General features: G+C 37.6%; 2 protein-coding genes across 4 annotated transcripts in view; both read right to left on the minus strand.

Moving 5' to 3' along the window:
• LOC149046405 (uncharacterized) overlaps positions 1 to 19,353 on the minus strand; it is a 78,346-nt gene that overhangs the window by 11,534 nt on the left and 47,459 nt on the right. The gene's annotated exons all lie outside the window — the stretch shown is intronic.
• Positions 12,856 to 19,350, minus strand: LOC149046407 (dual specificity mitogen-activated protein kinase kinase 1-like). 2 transcript variants are annotated; one of them, XM_089203211.1, is made up of 6 exons: positions 19,101 to 19,350; positions 18,156 to 18,265; positions 16,109 to 16,345; positions 15,682 to 15,743; positions 15,465 to 15,510; positions 12,856 to 14,557 (listed from the first exon to the last, which is right to left on the minus strand). In XM_089203211.1, the coding sequence occupies exons 1-6, from the start codon at positions 19,114 to 19,116 to the stop codon at positions 14,480 to 14,482; spliced, it is 549 nt and encodes a 182-aa protein (XP_089059337.1). In that variant the 5' UTR covers positions 19,117 to 19,350; the 3' UTR covers positions 12,856 to 14,479. The 2 variants fall into 2 exon arrangements, with proteins under 2 accessions (XP_089059337.1, XP_089059338.1); XM_089203212.1 differs by lacking the exon at positions 19,101 to 19,350 and adding an exon at positions 18,749 to 18,934.

The raw sequence follows: 19,353 nt of genomic DNA on the forward strand, positions 1-19,353 counted from the left end.
TGCAGTCTAAGTTTTGGTTTAGTTAGGAAATCCCATGTTTCCAATCTCTTGCGAATTCACGCGTGCTTGTAAAGCGAGTCTGATGTATTTCGACGATGCCAAAATTACAAATAGAGAGCCAAAACCTTCACATTTGCCTTATTGCGCTTTGTTGTTTTGTTTCATTGTTAGAATTGGGGTTTTTCCCAATTTTTTACCTAAAAAATTAAAGAACACTGACTCTTTCAAACACTGATATATATTGGTCAATATCGATGCATGTGACGCTTTTCTGTTATATTCCGAAAAAGAGAAGCGGAAGCGGCAGAAAGTTTTGAGTTCTCAACGAAGTATAACTGGTTATGCATGCAGTCTTATTTTATTTTCATAAAAAGCTGAGTAGGGGCCTTGGGGATGAGGCCTGCTGCCCGTTTTATTTCTAAGACACCCTTCTAAGCGAGCGGAACGAAAACTAGACAAGTAGTCTTTGATTTGTTAGTTGTGAGTGTTAAATGAACAACATTCAGATAAACCGCATGTAAATCACTTTGGCGTCGACTTTTCTGTTTGAATGTGATGTCATGTGAACACCCTAGCACGCTGTTAGACCAGCCATGGTAGGAAGATCCCATCAGAGGCATTTTCATTATTTCAAGCTGTGCCAATAACGATTCGCTCGAGGTGAAAATTGCCCCGAGGTGAAATAAAATTTGACTACGTTTTTGTGTCTTCGAGACCCATATGTACCACGTACGACTGAGGCACAAAGTAACTTAAGCAGTCCGGTCAACGACGGACAGGAAGAGGTCGATTAAAAAGGGAATCAGCATTTATCTCAATAATTAAGCGAATGGGAGGTGATCTCTACTATCTCTGACGACGCCAGACCCGGACTTCAGCATAACATGTAACATGTGTAAGCGGCGTTGAGTTTTGAATAGTGTATTCCCGTTGTCAGACAAGACAAATGTTGGTGACTGTAAGATGGTGTTTAAGAGGTGTACAAAGTTTTGAACATACATACATACATGCGGAGCTTTTGCTCTGCTTTTTCTGCTCGTGAAATCTTTTGTTTGTCGCGCTCTTCACCCTATTGAGTTTAAACAGAAACATAAACAACTCGTGGTCGGTTTTTCTGTTCTCTCACCACGCAAATTTGGGTGACTGTGTATGTTGATATTTTGCCGAGGGCGCTGAGATGCACAAAATTGTTAAACGCTCGCGCAGAGCTTTTTCTTTGCTCGTAAATTATTTTGTTTTGTCGCGTTCTCGTCGCCGTCGCCGTCATGGTTTGCTAAGGTCGTGCCGTGACCACAACCGAGCTATTGATTTACGTCCTTTCAGAATTTCAGAATTAGCATACTTTCAAGGTGCGATGAAACTGTCATATTGTTTCCAACTCGTAATTGAACGAATGTCAAGTCTTTCAAGCTAGAGACAGAATTCCAACAGGATCATAAAATAATATAACAATATACTAACTGTTCTTCTCGCAGTTCCGTCTTAACTAAATAATCAGTACTTGGAATCTTAGAACCACGTTAGTTAAACCGGATTAATGACTCCATCATTATTCGACAGAAGAGCTGTTGGAATACCTCAAAAGTTCTTAAACAAAGCGTAAATGAAGTTTAATGGTAACAAACTGACCGTTGATCTGCATAGACCAAATTGAATGTTAACTATTCACGAAGTTTGGACAGCTCCAAACACAACAACACGGCATCTTTCGACATGATACTTACACTTAAATTATCATCCCTCAAACTGCCAGATATTTGCCTCGTTTTAAATGAAAAGTAGCAACATAGTGACACAGAAATCGTCCAAAGACCTAACCCTGTAGGGGTATTTAACATTTAAGTGTAATTTCCACGGATTCTAAGCGAAAGCGGAAATAAAAATCCTTGGTGCGTTAACAAATGTAGTCATGTCTTATAACTTTGAAATTCCTCTACAATCGATATGAACGTGCTTATTTGGCTCATTGAAACGTCTCTTGAATAAATTTCTATCATCAGCCCCAGAGAGAAGTCAAGCAAATACAAATTACGATTGTGATCGAAATTCGCCGAGTCGAACGTGGGCGCTCTGACCCTTTCAATTCCAGACGGACCCGGTAAAACCTATCGGAAACCTAATGTCACCTTCACAGTTAAACCTTAAATGTTCTGTCCTTACCTTGTTTTCACCGAACCCTGCTATGTAGAGCTGACTGAGAGGTTGAAAATACGTTGAAGAATGCTCGTAAATGCATCGCAATAGACCTTCTTACAGTTCCCTGAGCCATATTGGATTAGTTAAACGCGCACACACGATAACGTGGCTGGGGTTGACCAGGCGGTTCTTTCAAACAGCTGATCTGCTGACATTTCACTTCTTTCCATGCACTTTTCAATGCAATTTCTCCCTTCAAAACGGTTCTTTAATACAACATTATGGAAATTTCGTCATTAGATGACATACAGAAACTCGGAGCAAAAGATCTCAAGGATATTTTAAAATCCATTTCAAAAGCGACGGGCGGAATTAGAGCCGACTTAGTGTCGAAAGTTTATACTTTGCTGATGTCATACGTCCTTCCACTGAGTAGTGGAGAAAACTGAGAACTTCTTACAGATGTCCAGGACCTAGAACAAAACCAGAGCGACTTCAAATACGAAGCAACTATGGTAAAGATTTCAGCCCTTGGATGGTCGAGCCATCTCCGTAATTTACCCGAGATTAATTTCATTCAGCTTTACGGTTACCCCGTTGTTTCACGAGAATATCGCCACATCGTGTTGTGAGGAACGCATTACAGGAAGTACCACAGAAGCTGATCAGTAAGGCTTAGAAAGCGAGGCAAAGGCTGTAGCCCTTTAGGTAGAGGAGATGTGTTGTTGCTGCTATTGTTGATGTGGTACTTGTTGTTGTACCATATTCTTCAGTTATAGTTGTTCCCATTTTGTTAACCAAGATGTCTTTTAGTTTGCCATTTGTACATTGTATCTCATGGGAAACTATACACTAGAGCCTGTAGAACCACTTGATTATAACCCTTCTTTCTATCAACCCATGAGGGAAACTATAACTAGCAGATGTCATAATATTTTGAAACCCATCTGGCCCAGGACAACTTATGCCATGATACATTGAAAACCATTTCAGTTTGCGACTCATGGTAATTTATTAGGTGGCATGACAGCGTTGAAAGAATCAGACCAAAATATTAGACAATTTAAAAACTCCCAAAAGTGACTGATTCATGTAACTTCTCCTTATAATATTCAAACACTATCCAACAAACAGATAATGATAATACTGAAACTTATACGGCAGAAGTTCTCTTAATGTTACATCAAATTCTCATAACTTATTTACAACTAAATGTGTAGCAACCAGAAGGGAGAATTAATAATCAGATCTTAGGTATTTAAGGGTTAAAGGAAGAGAACAGAAATTCTTCCTCTCAGCTACTGATCTCAACAATGCTAGTCCTTTACACACATTTAAGTTTCTGTCAGAGATAAACATTCAGTGAATTGATATTCCCATTCTTAGCACTTAGAGGCCTTCTGACACAAAGGTTTGCATGTGGCATCCTAAGTGGATTACTATGCTATCATAAAAAACAAAAACAACAACTACTGAAAACTGCTTTTGCCACAATTGCAACCAAATTTATATCAGTTTTCTGGGTCTGCCATAATAAGTGAAAACTCTGAAGGTACAGTGTCTTGGTTATTTTATTAAAAGCAATTACTTTCCAACAGTTTCTCTGCTAGGAGTGTTTTAGGCAAGCCATGTAGTAAACAAGTGAGCAGTACTGAACTTATTGACTTACTGCCGGAATAAAAGAACTCTATTAAACTTAAAACAATTCAGGGACCGAATAGAAAATTTGTACTAATTTTGCAACAATAGTTACGCTCATCTATAATTCACAGAGAATAAGATAAGTATAGAACGATAAATACTTAGCAAAAATACATGCCTCCCTGCATAAACTTGAAGAAGCGAAAGTTCGTAGGCAAACCATTGGGGCCATAAAATGTATTTGAACAACAACGCGGCACACTGCTTACCTTTCTTTTTGGGAAAAAAAATTAGCTTTATCGAGATTTCGGCTACGACCATCCATTTTCCTTAAAAATCGAACAATTTTTACTGTCCACGAACGAATTTCACCAAAAGCGCTCACCGAGATTTAACATAAGTCAACCCCAACCTCGTTCTCACGTGTGCGCGGTTGCATGTCCAACATGGCGCTGGCAACTACAAAAACGTATAAACGACGAACGCGGTTCTGACTGATGGCTTCCTCAGTCAGACCTGTAAACTAATCTGATTGATGGAGCCATCAAAGCGTATAAATCTCTTCATTTGATTATTGTACGTACGAAAGGAAAAGGTCGATTAAAAAGGAATCGGTATTTATCTCAATAATTTTGCAAATGGCTGAAGGTCTCTACTATCTCTAACGACGCCAGACCTCGACTTCAGCATACCATGTGACATGTGTAAGCGGCGTTGACTTCTGAATAGTGTGTTCCCGTTGTCAGACAAGACAAATGTTGGTGACCGAAAGATGGTGTTTAAGAGGTGTACAAAGTTTTTAGCACGCGTGCGGAGCTTTTGCTCCGCTTTTTCTGCTCGTGAAATCTTTTGTTTGTCGCGTTCTTCACCCTATTGAGTTTAAAACAGAAACGGAAACAACTCGTGGTCGGTTTCCCTGTTCTCAGACCACGCAGATTTGGTCGACTGTGTACGTTGATATTTTGCGGAGGGCGCTGAGATGTACAAATTGTTAAACTCACGTGCAGAGCTTTTTCTCTGTACTGTGAGCACAATTGTGCAATTAATTTGCGCCATTCCAGTAATTTCAGAGTTAGCATACTTTCAAGTAGCGATCAAACTCTTATATTCTTTCCAACTCTTAATTGAACGAATGTCAGAATTCCAACAGATTCGTAAGAAAACTAAAACAACAAGCTTACTGTACTTTCCACGGTTCCGTCTTAACTAAATAATCAGCACTTGGAATCTTAGAACTACGTTAGTTAAACCGGATTAATGAGCAAGAATGACTCCAGAATTAATCGACAGATGTGTTGGAATACCTTAAAAGTTCTTAAACCAAGCGTAAATGAAATTTAATGGTAATTAACGAAGTGACCGTTGATCTGCATTGACCAAATTGAATGTTAACTATTCACGAAGTTTGGACAGGTCCAGACACGACAACACGGCATGTTTCGACATGTTACTTACACTTAAATGATCATTCCTCAAACTGCCAGATATTTGCCTCGTTTCAAATGAAAAGGAGCTACATAGAGACACAGAAATCGTCCAAAGACCTCACCCTGTACGGGTATTTAACATTTAAGTGTAATTTGCACAGATTCTGAGCGAAAGCGGAAATAATAATCCTTGATGCGTCAACAAATGCTGTCATGTCTCATAACTTTGAAATTCCTCTACAATCGATATGAACGTGCTTAGTTGGCTCATTAAAACGTCTCTTGAATAAACTTCTATCATCAACCTTAGAGAGAAGTCAAGCAAATACAAATTACGATTGTGATCGAAATTCGCCGAGTCGAACGTAGGCGCTCTGACCCTTTTATTTCCAAACGGACCCGGTAAAACCTGTCGGAAACCTCAGAGAAATGTCACCTTCACAGTTAAACCTTAAATGTTCTTTTCCTACCTTGTTCTTACTGAACCCGGCTATGTAGCGCTGATTGAAAGGTTGAAAATACGTTGAAGAATGTTTGTAAATGCATCGCAACTCGACGACCACGGTTCTGATTGGTCGCTTCCTCAATCAGATCTGTAAACTGATCTGATTGATGGAGCCATCAAAGCGTTTAAATCTCTTCATTTGATTATTGCAGGGGTTAAGACGTAGCCGAAAACGGGCGATAACTCCAAATTATTTTTACCTCTCCGGTCAACTCATCTCCCAACTCGCCTTTAAACGGTCCCCTAAACTTAGAAATCAACTGAGGCTTCTTCCATCATGCTTACGATTCAAACTATAGTTAGTTTTACCTAAAAATTAAAGGACGCTGACTCTTTGAATATATATTGGTCAATATCGATGCATGTGACGCTTTTTTGTGATATTCCGAAAAAGAGAAGCGGAAGCGGCAGATAGTTTTGAGTTCTCAACGAAGTATACCTGGCTATGCATGCAGTCTTATTTTATTTTCATAAAAAGCTGAGTAGAGGCCTCGGGATGAGGCCTGCTGCCTGTTTTATTTCTAAGACACCCCTCCTAGCGTACAAAATGAAAAGTGGACAAGTAGTCTTTTATTTATTAATTGTGAGTTTTAGATGAACAACATTCAGATAAACAGCATTTTATTCACTTTGCGTCTACTTTTCAGTTTGAATGTGATGTCATATGTACTCTTAGCACACCGTTAGACCAGCCATGGTCGGGGAATCCTATCAGGGGCATTTTTATTATTTCAAGCTGCACCAATAACGATTAGCTCAGGTTGAGAATTGCCCTGATGTGAAATAAAATTTGATCATGTTTTTGCGTCTTCGAGACCCGTATGTATCAGCCACGACTGAGGCACTAAGTACTTTAAGCAGTCCGGTCAACCACGGAAAAGAAAAGGTCGATTAAAAAAGAATCGGTATTTGTCTCAGTAATTTAGCAAATGGCTGGAGGTCTCTACTATCTCTAACGACGCCAGACCTCAACTTCAGCATACCATGTGACATATGTAAGCGGCGTTGAGTTCTGGATAGTGTGTTCCCGTTATAAGACAAGACAAATGTTGGTGACCGAAAGATGGTGTTTAAGAGGTGTACAATGTTTTTAACACACGTGCGAAGCTTCTGCTCTGCTTTTTCTGCTCGTGAAATCTTTTGTTTGTCGCGTTCTTCACCCTTTTGAGTTTAAAACAGAAACATAAACAACTCGTGGTCGGTTTTCCTGTTCTCAGACCACGCAGATTTGGTCGACTGTGTACGTTGATATTTTGCCGAGGGCGCTGAGATGTACAAATTGTTAAACTCACCTGCAGAGCTTTTTCTCTGTACTGTGAGCACAATTGTGCAATTGGTATGCGCCACTCGAGTAATTTCAGAGTTTGCATACTTTCAAGTAGCGATCAAACTCTTATATTCTTTCCAACTCGTAATTGAACGCATGTCAGGTCTTTCAAGCTAGGGACAGAATTCCAACAGGTTCGTAAAAATGATAAAACAACAAGCTTACTGTACTTTCCACGGTTCCGTCTTAGCTAAATAATCAGCACTTGGAATCTTAGAACTACGTTTGTTAAACCGGATTAATGAGCAAGAATGACTCCATAATTAATCGACAGAAGATCTGTTAGAATACCTTAACAGTTCTTAAACCAAGCGTAAATGAAATTTAATTGTTCTTAGGAAGTGACCGTTGATCTGCATTGACCAAATTGAATGTTAACTATTCACGAAGTTTGGACAAGTCCAGACACGACAACACGGCATTTTTCGACATGATACTTACACTTAAATGATCATCCTTCAAACTACCAGATATTTGCCTCGTTTTAAATGAAAAGCAGCTACATGGTGACACAGAAATCGTCCAAAGACCTCACCCTGTACGGGTATTAAACATTTAATTGTAATTTCCACAGATTCTGAGCGAAAGCGGAAATAATAACCCTTGATGCGTTAACAAATGTTGTCATGTCTCATAACTTTGAAATTTCTCTACAATCGATATGAACGTGCTTAGTTGGCTCATTAAAACGTCTCTTGAATAAATTCCTATCATCAACCTTAGAGAGAAGTCAAGCAAATACAAATTACGATTGTGATCGAAATTCGCCGAGTCGAACGTAGGCGCTCTGACCCTTTCATTTTCAAACGGACCCAGTAAAACCTGTCGGAAACCTCTGAGTAATGTTTATCTTCACAGTTAAACTTTAAATGCTCTTTTCCTACCTTGTTCTTACTGAACCCGGCTATGTAGCACTGATTGAAAGGTTGAAAATACGTTGAAGAATGTTTGTAAATGCATCGCAACTCGACGACCACGGTTCTGATTGGTCGCTTCCTCAATCAGATCTGTAAACTGATCTGATTGATGGAGCCATCAAAGCGTTTAAATCTCTTTATTTGATCATTGCAGGGGTTAAGACGTAGCCGAAAACGGGCGATAACTCCAAATTATTTTTACCTCTCCGGTCAACTCATCTCCCAACTCGCCTTTAAACGGTCCCCTAAACTTAGAAATCAACTGAGGCTTCTTCCATCATGCTTACGATTCAAACTATAGTTAAATTTCATTCAAGGCCGTATTGAGTTTGGGTCTTTCGTCGTATTTTAAGTATATTTTCCCACGTTTTCGAAAGACTCTTGATTATTTCCACGGGCAACCTGGCCTTATTGTCACAAACTCTCAGACTGCCTTTTTACCCAAAATTAAAGAACGCTGACTCTTTCAAACATAAATATATATTGGTCAATATCGATGCAGGTGACGTTTTTTTTGTGATATTCCGAAAAAGAGAAGCGGAAGCGGCAGATAGTTTTGAGTTCTCAACGAAGTATACCTGGCTATGCATGTAGTCTTATCTTATTTTCATAAAAAGCTGAGTAGGGGCCTTGGGATGAGGCCTGCTGCCTGTTTTATTTCTAAGACACCCCTACTAGCGTACAAAATGAAAAGTGGACAAGTAGTCTTTTATTTATTAATTGTGAGTTTTAGATGAACAACATTCAGATAAACAGCATTTTAATCACTTTGCGTCTACTTTTCAGTTTGAATGTGATGTCATATGTACTCTTAGCACACCGTTAGACCAGCCATGGTCGGGGAATCCCGCCAGGGGTATTTTTATTATTTCAAGCTGTACCAATAACGATTAGCTCAGGTTGAGAATTGCCCCGATGTGAAATAAAATTTGATCATGTTTTTGTGTCTTCGAGACCCGTATCTATCAGCCACGACTGAGGCACTAAGTACTTTAAGCAGTCCGGTCAACGACGGAAAAGAAAAGGTCGATTAAAAAGGAATCGGTATTTGTCTCAATAATTTAGCAAATGGCTGGAGGTCTCTACTATCTCTAACGACGCCAGACCTCGACTTCAGCATACCATGTGACATGTGTAAGCGGCGTTGAGTTCTAAATAGTGTGTTCCCGTTGTCAGACAAGACAAATGTTGGTGACCGAAAGATGGTGTTTAAGAGGTGTACAAAGTTTTTAGCACACGTGCGAAGCTTTAGCTCTGCTTTTTCTGCTCGTGAAATCTTTTGTTTGTCGCGTTCTTCACCCTATTGAGTTTAAAACAGGAACATAAACAACTCGTGGTCGGTTTTCCTGTTCTCAGACCACGCAGATTTGGTTGACTGAGTATGTTGATATTTTGTCGAGGGCGCTGAGATGTATAAATTGTTAAACTCACGTGCAGAGCTTTTTCTCTTTACTGTGACCACATCTGTACAATTGATTTACGCCCTTCGGGTAATTTCAGAATGAGCATACTTTCAAGTAGCGATCAAACTCTTATATTCTTTCCAACTCGCAATTGAGCGAATGTCACACCTTTCAGCTAGAGACAGAATTCCAAGAGATTCATAAAAATGATAAAACAAACTGAGCTTACTGTACTTTCCATGGTTCCGTCTTAAATAAATAATCAGCACTTGGAATCTTAGAACTACATTAGTTGAACCTGAGCAAGAATGACTCCATAATTAATCGACAGAGGATCTTTTGGAATACCTTAAAAGTTCTTAAAGCAAGCGTAAATGAAATTTAATGGTAATTCACGAAGTGACCGTTGACCAAATTGAATGTTAACTATTCACGACGTTTGGACAGGTCCGAACACGACAACACGGCATGTTTCGAAATGTTACTTGCACTTAAATGATCATTCCTCAAACTGCCAGATATTTGCCTCGTTTTAAATGAAAAGCAGCTACATAGTGACACAGAAATCGTCCAAAGACCTCACCCTGTACGGGTATTAAACATTTAAGTGCAATTTCCACGCATTCTGAGCGAAAGCGGAAATTACAGACCTTAGTGCGTCAACAAATATTGCCATGTCTCATAACTTGGAATCTTAGAACTACATTAGTTGAACCTGAGCAAGAATGACTCCATAAGTAATCGACAGAGGATCTTTTGGAATACCTTAAAAGTTCCTAAAGCAAGCGTAAATGAAATTTAATGGTAATTCACGAAGTGACCGTTGACCAAATTGAATGTTAACTATTCACGAAGTTTGGACAGGTCCGAACACGACAACACGGCATGTTTCGAAAGGTTACTTGCACTTAAATGATCATTCCTCAAACTGCCAGATATTTACCTCGTTTTAAATGAAAAGCAGCTACATAGTGACACAGAAATCGTCCAAAGACCTCACCCTGTAAGGGTATTAAACATTTAAGTGCAATTTCCACGCATTCTGAGTGAAAGCGGAAATTACAGACCTTGGTGCGTCAACAAATATTGCCATGTCTCATAACTTTGAAATTCCTCTACAATCGATAGGAATGTGCTTGGTTGGCTCACTGAAACGTCTCTTAAATAAATTTCTATCGTCAATCCCATAGAGTAGTCAAGCAATTACAAATTATGATTGTGATCGAAATTAGCCGAGTCGAACGTAAGTGCACTGATCTTTTAAATTCCAAACGGACCCGGTAAAACCTGTCTGAAACCTCAGAGTAATGTAACTTTTACAGTTAAACCTTAAATGTTCTTTTCTTACCTTGTTTTCACTGAACCCGGTTATGTAGCGCTGACTGAGGTTGAAAATACGACGAAGACTTCTTGTAAATACATCACAGTCCGAAGAACCCGGTTCTGATTGATGGAACCATCAGACCGTTTAAATCTCTTAACTTTATAAATGCTGGGGTTAAATAGGCGATAACTCCAAATTGTTTTTTCCTCTCCGGTCAACTAATCCCCCAACTCGCCTTTAAATGGTCTCCTGAACCTAAAAATGAACCGAGGCGTCTTCCATCATGCTTACGGTCCAAAACTATAGTTAAATTTCATTCAAGGTCGTATCGAGTCTTTCGTCGTATTTTTAGTGTATTTTCCCACGATTTCGGAAAGGGTCTTGATTACTTACACGGGCCACCTGGCCTTAGTGTCACAAACTCTCAGAATGCCTTTTTACCCAAAAGAACGCCGACTCTTTCAAACATTGATATATATAGGTCTATAATGATGCATGTGACGCTTTTCCATTATTTTGCGGCAGACAGTTTACTAATAGTGCATGGAAACCTTGATCCCTCTGAGTTGCTGAAGTATCAAAAGAAGGCCCGTGATTCAGTTATTTTAATTGCTTCCACCGCAATTACACCTGATGAAATACTTCAATAAATAGAGTGATTACATCGGGATATGTGGAATCAAGATGATTAGAGAAGAAAATGGATGGAAATCGAGAGTCTGAACTCTTTTTCTTCCCTATTCAGTTATTACTGGACGCTTCTAATTTCAAACTAAAACCGGTTACCCTTTAAAGTTTGCACTCTTAGTTAAGAACACCAAATATTTGGCCAAAACGATATTGCATAATGTTGAATTTTCTTCTCTTTTACTCCATACGGCAGTACATTGATTGCATTCCAAGGTCAGCCAAATTTCGAAAAGGGTCTTGATTACTTCCACTGGCCATCTGGCGATAGTGTCGCAAACTCTCAGAATGCCTTTTTACCCAAAAGAACGCTTACTCTTCCAAACATTGATATAAATTGATCTGTAATGATGCATGTGACGTTTTTCTGTAATCTTGCGGCAGATAGTTTACTAATAGTGCATAGAAACCTTGATCCCTAAGGTTTTTCCAACAAAAACCGGTTACCCCTCAACAGTTTGCACTCATAGTTAAGAAAATCGAATATTTGGTTAAAACGATATTGCATAGTGTTTACTTTTCTTCCCATTTACTCCATACGACAGTACATTTATTGCATTCCGAGGTCAGCCAAAAATGAAGTAACATCCAATTTGCTTTGCTTTGTTGAGATTGAAAACAGGTTTGTTTGTACCAATGAACTACGCAGGGGACTACAAAGAGGGGTATGCGATTGGTCTGGTGTAGGATGAGCCTCTCCCTGAGCCCCTCCCTTCCTATATTTCTAACCAGTTCAACTGATCATTTGTACTAAAAAATTTATCTCACCAAACGCTGAAAGTTTACATGTTTCAAATAATATGCAATCACAAATTGTCGCAGCATTGAGCAGCCAATGCTTCAGCCCAGGAATCAAAGGGCATTTAGAGGCAATACAGACAGTGTACAATTCACTTGCTTTTCAACCAAGCAACCAGTCCTCTTCAATGGACCTCATCCACTGAATTTGTTTTTTGCTTCATCTCAGTCGACAGTCGGCCTACTTTTAGTATAATGGCTGAAAGCCATTTCTGTGTCGTTGTTGTGAACCAAAATTCACTCCTAGCAAAAAAATATCATACTTTAAACATTTGTGAAAATTTTGAAAGGGGTAACAAGTTTTGAACCTTCGCATCATTAAAAAGAAAGATCAGTCGAAGGTAACAGAACGTAAAGGTTTGCCCAAAGTTAAACGAGAAATAACTCCACACTGTCCTCGAGTTTTCATTTCTGTAGAAAAAACATCATTGATTGTCCCCTGAAGTTTGGCTCTCTAAAGAATATCTTCTGCAGTTTTGAACTTGAGAACTAATAATGAACAACATAAAATGATAACCTAAATCACAGACACCATTGCCCATGATCTTGGCTATATTTTGGGGCAAGGTCGCAAATTGGTAAGTTTAAACATTCGAAATTGTAACAATGTAAAATTAAAATGATTAGGTTCAGAATAAGCAATAAAAAAGTCCAACAAATGCAATATAAAGACGTCAGAATAAACAAAACTTTAAGAAATTTCAATAGTTATAATGTCTCCTCGTTTACAGGGAGTTACATTTGTATCTCATATTTACCGAAGCATGCAAACTTAATGTATCTACAGTTGACTAAACCACCAAATGCTCTCATTAAAGTGCTCCATCACAGAATGTTGGCGTCACGTGGAAAGGTAATTATACAGACCCAAAGTAATATCTTGCAATTCAAATGTAAGGAAAACAGTCAAGGCTTTAGCTAAAAAAGATTTAAACATTTCATTTTGTTTCCTATCCAGAAATTTCCCGTTTGCTTTTCAAAACTGTCAAATTGAACGAAAGACAGAAATAAAAGAACTGCTTTTTCGGGGTCATAAAGAGACTTCCTCTCTCCAGAAACAGGCCCATGTTCTCTCAAGAACGTGGGACTCAAGCACTTCTTCCCAACCTCTTTGAAAAGAGTCAGGTGTAGATTGGAACTCTGCATGTGCATGCATTTGTACCAATAGCTATGTTTCTGAGAAGTCTCCCTATTATGTGACGACTATTATGTCCTCCACGACGATGCAAAAAAAAAAGTAATTTATGATTTAGTACAGCAACTGTCATATCTGATTCCTACGACAGTCATTCTTGTAACATCCTTTTTAATTATCTCCGAGCTTATACAATATTTCAGCGCCTTTAAAGTAAGCTCACTTCTAGGGAGTAATTTTTCCACTCTAAGACTTGAGTGAGAGAAAAATCAATCAACCTTTTCAATCTGGCCAAATTAAAGAAATCTGTAATTAAAAAAAAAAAAAATAGAAAGAAAATAGGAAAAAAAATTGAGAATTCCTTCTCAGTTCTTCACATAGTTAATCACAGCTCTGCACATTTTGGAATACTGGGTGAGAAGAATTTGATGAAAAATCTTGCTCCATTCTCGACTTGTTCCAACTATTGTGCAAATGTGATCTAATTGAGGGAGCATGTAGACTAAGGGGGTAAGAACGTAGGTGTACTCACAAATGAGAACGCCTATCAAGGAATACCTCTTAAGGGAGGAGGTTACAATTAGGATTTTACATCCTTTTTTTTTAACAATTTAAATGTGACCCTTGAATAGTACCTCAATAAAACTAAAGTAAGAAATTACAGCATACACCAAAAAGCTAATAATATACAATAATCACATTATTAGAAAGAAATCCACTTATTTTTCATGCAACTAGAGTTATGACTGATAGGATGGGGCGACTTGGGACATGTAACACCTAGCCCAACTCCACCCCTCTTGGTCCCATCCTATCATTGCCTTATCTAGGATTTTGAGATCTTCATTTAGTTCCTAAGCACTCCCTGGTAAACAGCACTGTTGCAATGCAAAGGCGTCCAGTCACAGGGTAGTGGAAATCTCTATACCTGAAGAACTCTGATAATTGTTTGCATCTCCAAGAGTCTGCAACTTGTTTACATTCCCTCCCAAAACAGGGCAGTTTTTTGCTGCTCTGAATCCAATACACACCACAATTAATAGATTCCAATGCATATAAGACCTTTTCATGTATTCCGTCATTTTCTTGATGCAAGTTAAATAAGAGTACTAAGCTTGTTCTGTGCCAATACTCCAATTCATTTCATTTTCATCAGTAAGCATTGCAACCAGTCACTCGCTATAGACCAGCAACTGAACAAACCCAGCCAGCAAAATCCACCTTTTTTGACTCAGATATCTTGATGAAGACATGATCCTGGAAGAATAAGACAGAGTAAAAGAGCAATGGTCTTTAAGGCTTTTTCAATTAGATGATTTTGCTTTGAGGCAACCCTCTTTTATTCTGGAAATCAGTCCCATTTTAAAACCAATGTAGACTCCACTCAACATGAACAAAATAACACATCACTCAACCACCAAATATCTCACCAGCACCAGAGTCAAAAAGAAAGCTACCTTTGTCCAACTTACAGCTAATCTCATAAACAGTACTGGTAAAAAGTATAACACATAAATTTCTGGATGGGGCTATTAGTGACACTTTTGGTTTTCCACCTTTTTAAAAATAAAGCAACCTTAACCCTTTAATCTCTAAGAGTGACTAGCATCCAGTTTCACTCCACTGTATCACTCTTGAGGCAAACAGTAAGGTCATGATGATAAAAGAAATAATAACCAACTTTAGAGGTTCTTGATTGTTAAATAAATTTTCTCAGTACTATAGGAAATGTACAGAGAGCACCATGGAGAAAGTGTATACTGATTTTGGGGCATAAAGGGTTAAGTCCTTCAGTTTCATATTTGGGCAAAATAACTGGTTAGATGAAAGACCCAGCAGAGTTTTCAAATGTAGAGGGGGAAGTTTATGTTTCTAGGTTGTTCCCTTCTTTGGCAAAATGTTCTACAGTAAAATTGTGTAACCACAAATCTGCCTTATAAGCCCAATCTCTGGATAGGATGCTCACCCATCACCTGTTACCCCTCATACAGGCCATGAATTATTCACTTTTCTGTTTGGAACTCAATGCTGCCTTTACATGCCATACTGAAGGTGAGGTTTGCTGCCATTTCAAAAGGTAAAATCATGATGCTATTGTAAAATTCCTAAGAAAAGTTCCAAGTTTATTTTAAAATAAATGTTTTCCACAGAATACAGAACTTACCATTAACACTTTGAGGTTAGCTCTTTCTGAAGGATTCTTAACAAGACTGAAACAGATTGAAATAGATTACTGTGAGATTTAGCTGTTTTCTAGAATGTCCTGATCTCCAGTGCAACTGGATATACCACAACTTACTCCCCTACACATTTATGTCCAAGTTTGACAATAACTATCATTCATAACCATCATATGGAAGAGTGTGGGAAACATCGCCTACCATTTGTTGACAAACTCACAAAACTCTTCTGAAAATTGCTCTGGTGGTAGCTGGGGAGGAGGCTATCCAATAAAGAACAAAAATGTATAACTTCAGTGACAATAATATACCATAGTTTCTACAAAGATTTTCCCAGCAGTAAAGGAGATGATTACACAATGCAGCAATCCTGAACTTGCTGCAAACTTTACATCAACACAAAAATGCACGCTTCTCCAAAGATATTATTAGGAGATCAAACTGATCAACCAATATGTTACTCAAACATTTGGTTAGTCAGAACAATGGAGGGAAGAAAAGCAATTCAACTTGCTTACTCTGTTTACACAAATTTTATGCACATCCTCTAACTAACTCGCAAGATAAATTCCTTAAAAATTGATTCACACGACTTTCATCAGTTTACTGTTAAGACTTTTGGCATCACCTCATTCACAATATAGTCCAGTAATTCAAATATCGCCATTGGCCTTGCATCATTGCTCACACCACTAGGTGGCCTTGTTCCTGGAGGTATTCTCTTTAGATGTGATGGACTTGTGCTTTTTTGGTTTTCTCCAGGTGGTGGAATTGGATATCTTCCAATTGCCATCTCAATCAATGATAATCCAAAACTCCAAATGTCAGATTGAACTGTGTAGTTAGCTCCTTGAAGTCTTTCAGGCTGAGAATTTAAAATGTCAAAGATTAATTGCAAATAAGGTGAATCTTCTGTATCTTAAGTTCTCTTTTCATGGCTTATTCTTACTTTTCAGAGTTCATGCACTTGGACAAAATAATCTCTAAGGTTTATTTGATTAAAAGGAAATTTTCTAGGTTGCAGACCTTACTCAAACTATGAATGACATACATGTACCATGTATCTCCTTTCAAGTATCTTTAAGCCTTCCTTATCATGCATTTTCCACCTCAGTTTAACTTCTCTGTGGATTGTTTTCTTGTTTTCTTAGCTTCCATGTTGGATTTTAACTGTTACATTTTAACCCTTTCACTCCCAAAATCTCACTGTCAATTCACCTAACAGTGTGCTATACACCTATCATAATTCTAGCTATGAGAATTTGGCCTTGAATCAAACAATATCCCCAGATGATATTTTCTCTCTCCTTGTCACCTCTTTGGTTGAAATGCTATTGATATGGTAAGGAGAAATTACTCATTGGTCATTCCAAGGAGGTATAAAGGTTAGAAACATGTAATTTCTTTTAGTACATAATACCAAAACTACCATTCACTTACTTAACTTATCAACATATTCTCCTTACCAACATGTAAGATCATGTGCCAACAAAAGAATTTGCCATTGAGTCAATTAACTGTCCACTGACTCCAAAGTCACAGAGCTTGATTTCACTGCAGGAGTTTACTAAAATATTTGAGGGCTTCACATCTGATTAACAAAAAGAAACACTTGTTGTGATGATCACACTACTTTGAGCAAGTTTATGAAGTTGGAGTATTCCACAATTTTACCGGATTACACTATTAAATTTGACAAGACATGCCTAAATTTGTTAGGAGGCAAGAATATGGTTCCACTATGATAGGTAAATCATACTAGGTAAATAATGTTAAAAATTGGGCTTCATACATTCCAATGATTTCAGCTTTTAGAGGCAGCAATCGCACATGTTCAGAAGTTTCAATAAGAGCTGGTAATCATGAAATTTGCCATCTACTTTACTGTTTTTTCCCTCTACTTCACAACTCACTGACAACCATAAATGTTACAGTTAGTAAGAGATTGTGATGTGGACGGAGAGAGCTCACAGGTATGCAAAACTATCTAGTTGCCCTTGCAAAATGGATTTTTGTGAATTTTCACGGTAAATTCAGACTGGGAATTCCCAACCATAACAACTCTGGTTCTAAAAACCTAGAAATTCCTAGAAATTCCTAGAAATTCCCAGAAATTCCCAGAAATTCCAAGTCTATAGCCACTCAGAGCACCAATGACTTTCCCTGAAAAGCTGTAAATTTAAAAAATTCCTAGGAATTTCTAGGAATATTCAAGAATTACTGGGAATTTTAAGTAAAAATTTGAGGCTAATGATATAAAATAAATACTTTAAATTTAAAAAAACCCAGCTAAAATTCAAGTATTCAATGAAATTTATTTACAAGCTTCATTAAGGTTTACATGTAAAATATTTTTTATTAATTATTAATATCAACATGTAGTAATATTAGGATGGAATTTGATTTATTTTTCTTTTCTTGAAAAATTCATACAGTTTAATCCTCAATTACAGCTATTCATATAATATAGTCCTAATCAATCATTAAATTTGGTTTGACACAAATTGTGAATAAAATCTGTTGATTCTTTTCCATAAAATACAATATCTTAAATTATATTTGAAAACCAAGCACTCTTGGGAGTGAAGGGGTTAATTACAGTTAAACAAAACTGATTTTTTAATTAAAATCCTGTTGTAACTGTAACAATATATTAGAATGAAGTTATCCTAAACTGCAAACTTAGCTGCTGTTTGTATTTTTTTCCTTGGGCTCACAGTGAGTTGGCCTTGAATGAGGTTGTCTACAAGAAGCTTGACCATTTTGTATCTGGATTCCATAACATCTGAATTTGAAAAAAAAAAATCTAGATATATATATTTAAAGCTCAGACCAGGTCTTTAAGACATCTATAAGGAAAAGGGCATTCATTGGATTCTCAAATTGAGAAATCTCTTTTATATTGAATTACTTTTATATTGGAGTTAGTACATCTCTCCCATAGATTTTATTAAAAGAGGGCTGAATAAAATATTTTATTTTTACCAAGGAGGGCTTCTTTATGTAATAAGGTTTGTTTAATAACAGTTCCTATTATGAATCTTGAGTGTTCCCAAACGTGACTAAAGGAATCTTGAAACCTTACTGATAGATTTATTTCATTGTAAAGCATAAGCTTAAAAAACTGCGGCATGCAAGTGACCGATTCGATTCTCAGAATTATTCTAGTTTCAGTTGCGCCGAGCGTTATGTAAGCTTAATTCAACCCGTTACATCTATTCTTTTATAAGATTTTGATCACGTAACGAATATCGTAATTTTTACTCACCACGAACTTTCAAAATCGTAGCTTTACAGATGGCCACTCGACCATTATTTGTACCAAAAAACAATAGCGCAAACAATAGATTACCTTCGGGACTATTCGCTTTGTTTTCAAGAAGTTGAATTTTTTTTTTTTAAGTCTTTACTCAAACCTTCAAAAAAAATCGCCGTTTTTTAATTACAAATTGCGCTTAATCGAGCGCTGATTTAAAATATGTAACAGTCAAATAAAAAATTACTATGCTTTATGAAATCTATAAATCAAAACAGCTTAAATTCCGTCTCATATTAGCCTCAAAATTATTGTTTTTGAAAGCAAACATTCGTAAAACGATGAAAATAAAATCGATGCTCACCTTTAAAGTTGTTCATTGTCGTTGTCGTTTTTCCTTTTCTCTTTAACAGTAGAGTTGCTTATTTTTCTCTCTTCATTGAATGTTTATTTTCATCCGCGGTGGTTGTGTAGACAGGCACCAGCACATACAGAGGCACGAGGAGCTTAGTTTTTATGATGTCTTTCGAACATCATATACTTTAGCGAAACAGTTGAGAAAAGTGATCAACCGATGAAAAGTACATTCAAAGATGAGCGCCAAATGGAGTCTTCTT

Source organism: Pocillopora damicornis, chromosome 4, assembly GCF_964200805.1.
Source record: "Pocillopora damicornis chromosome 4, jaPocDami1.2, whole genome shotgun sequence".
Taxonomy (NCBI): Eukaryota; Metazoa; Cnidaria; class Anthozoa; order Scleractinia; family Pocilloporidae; genus Pocillopora; species Pocillopora damicornis.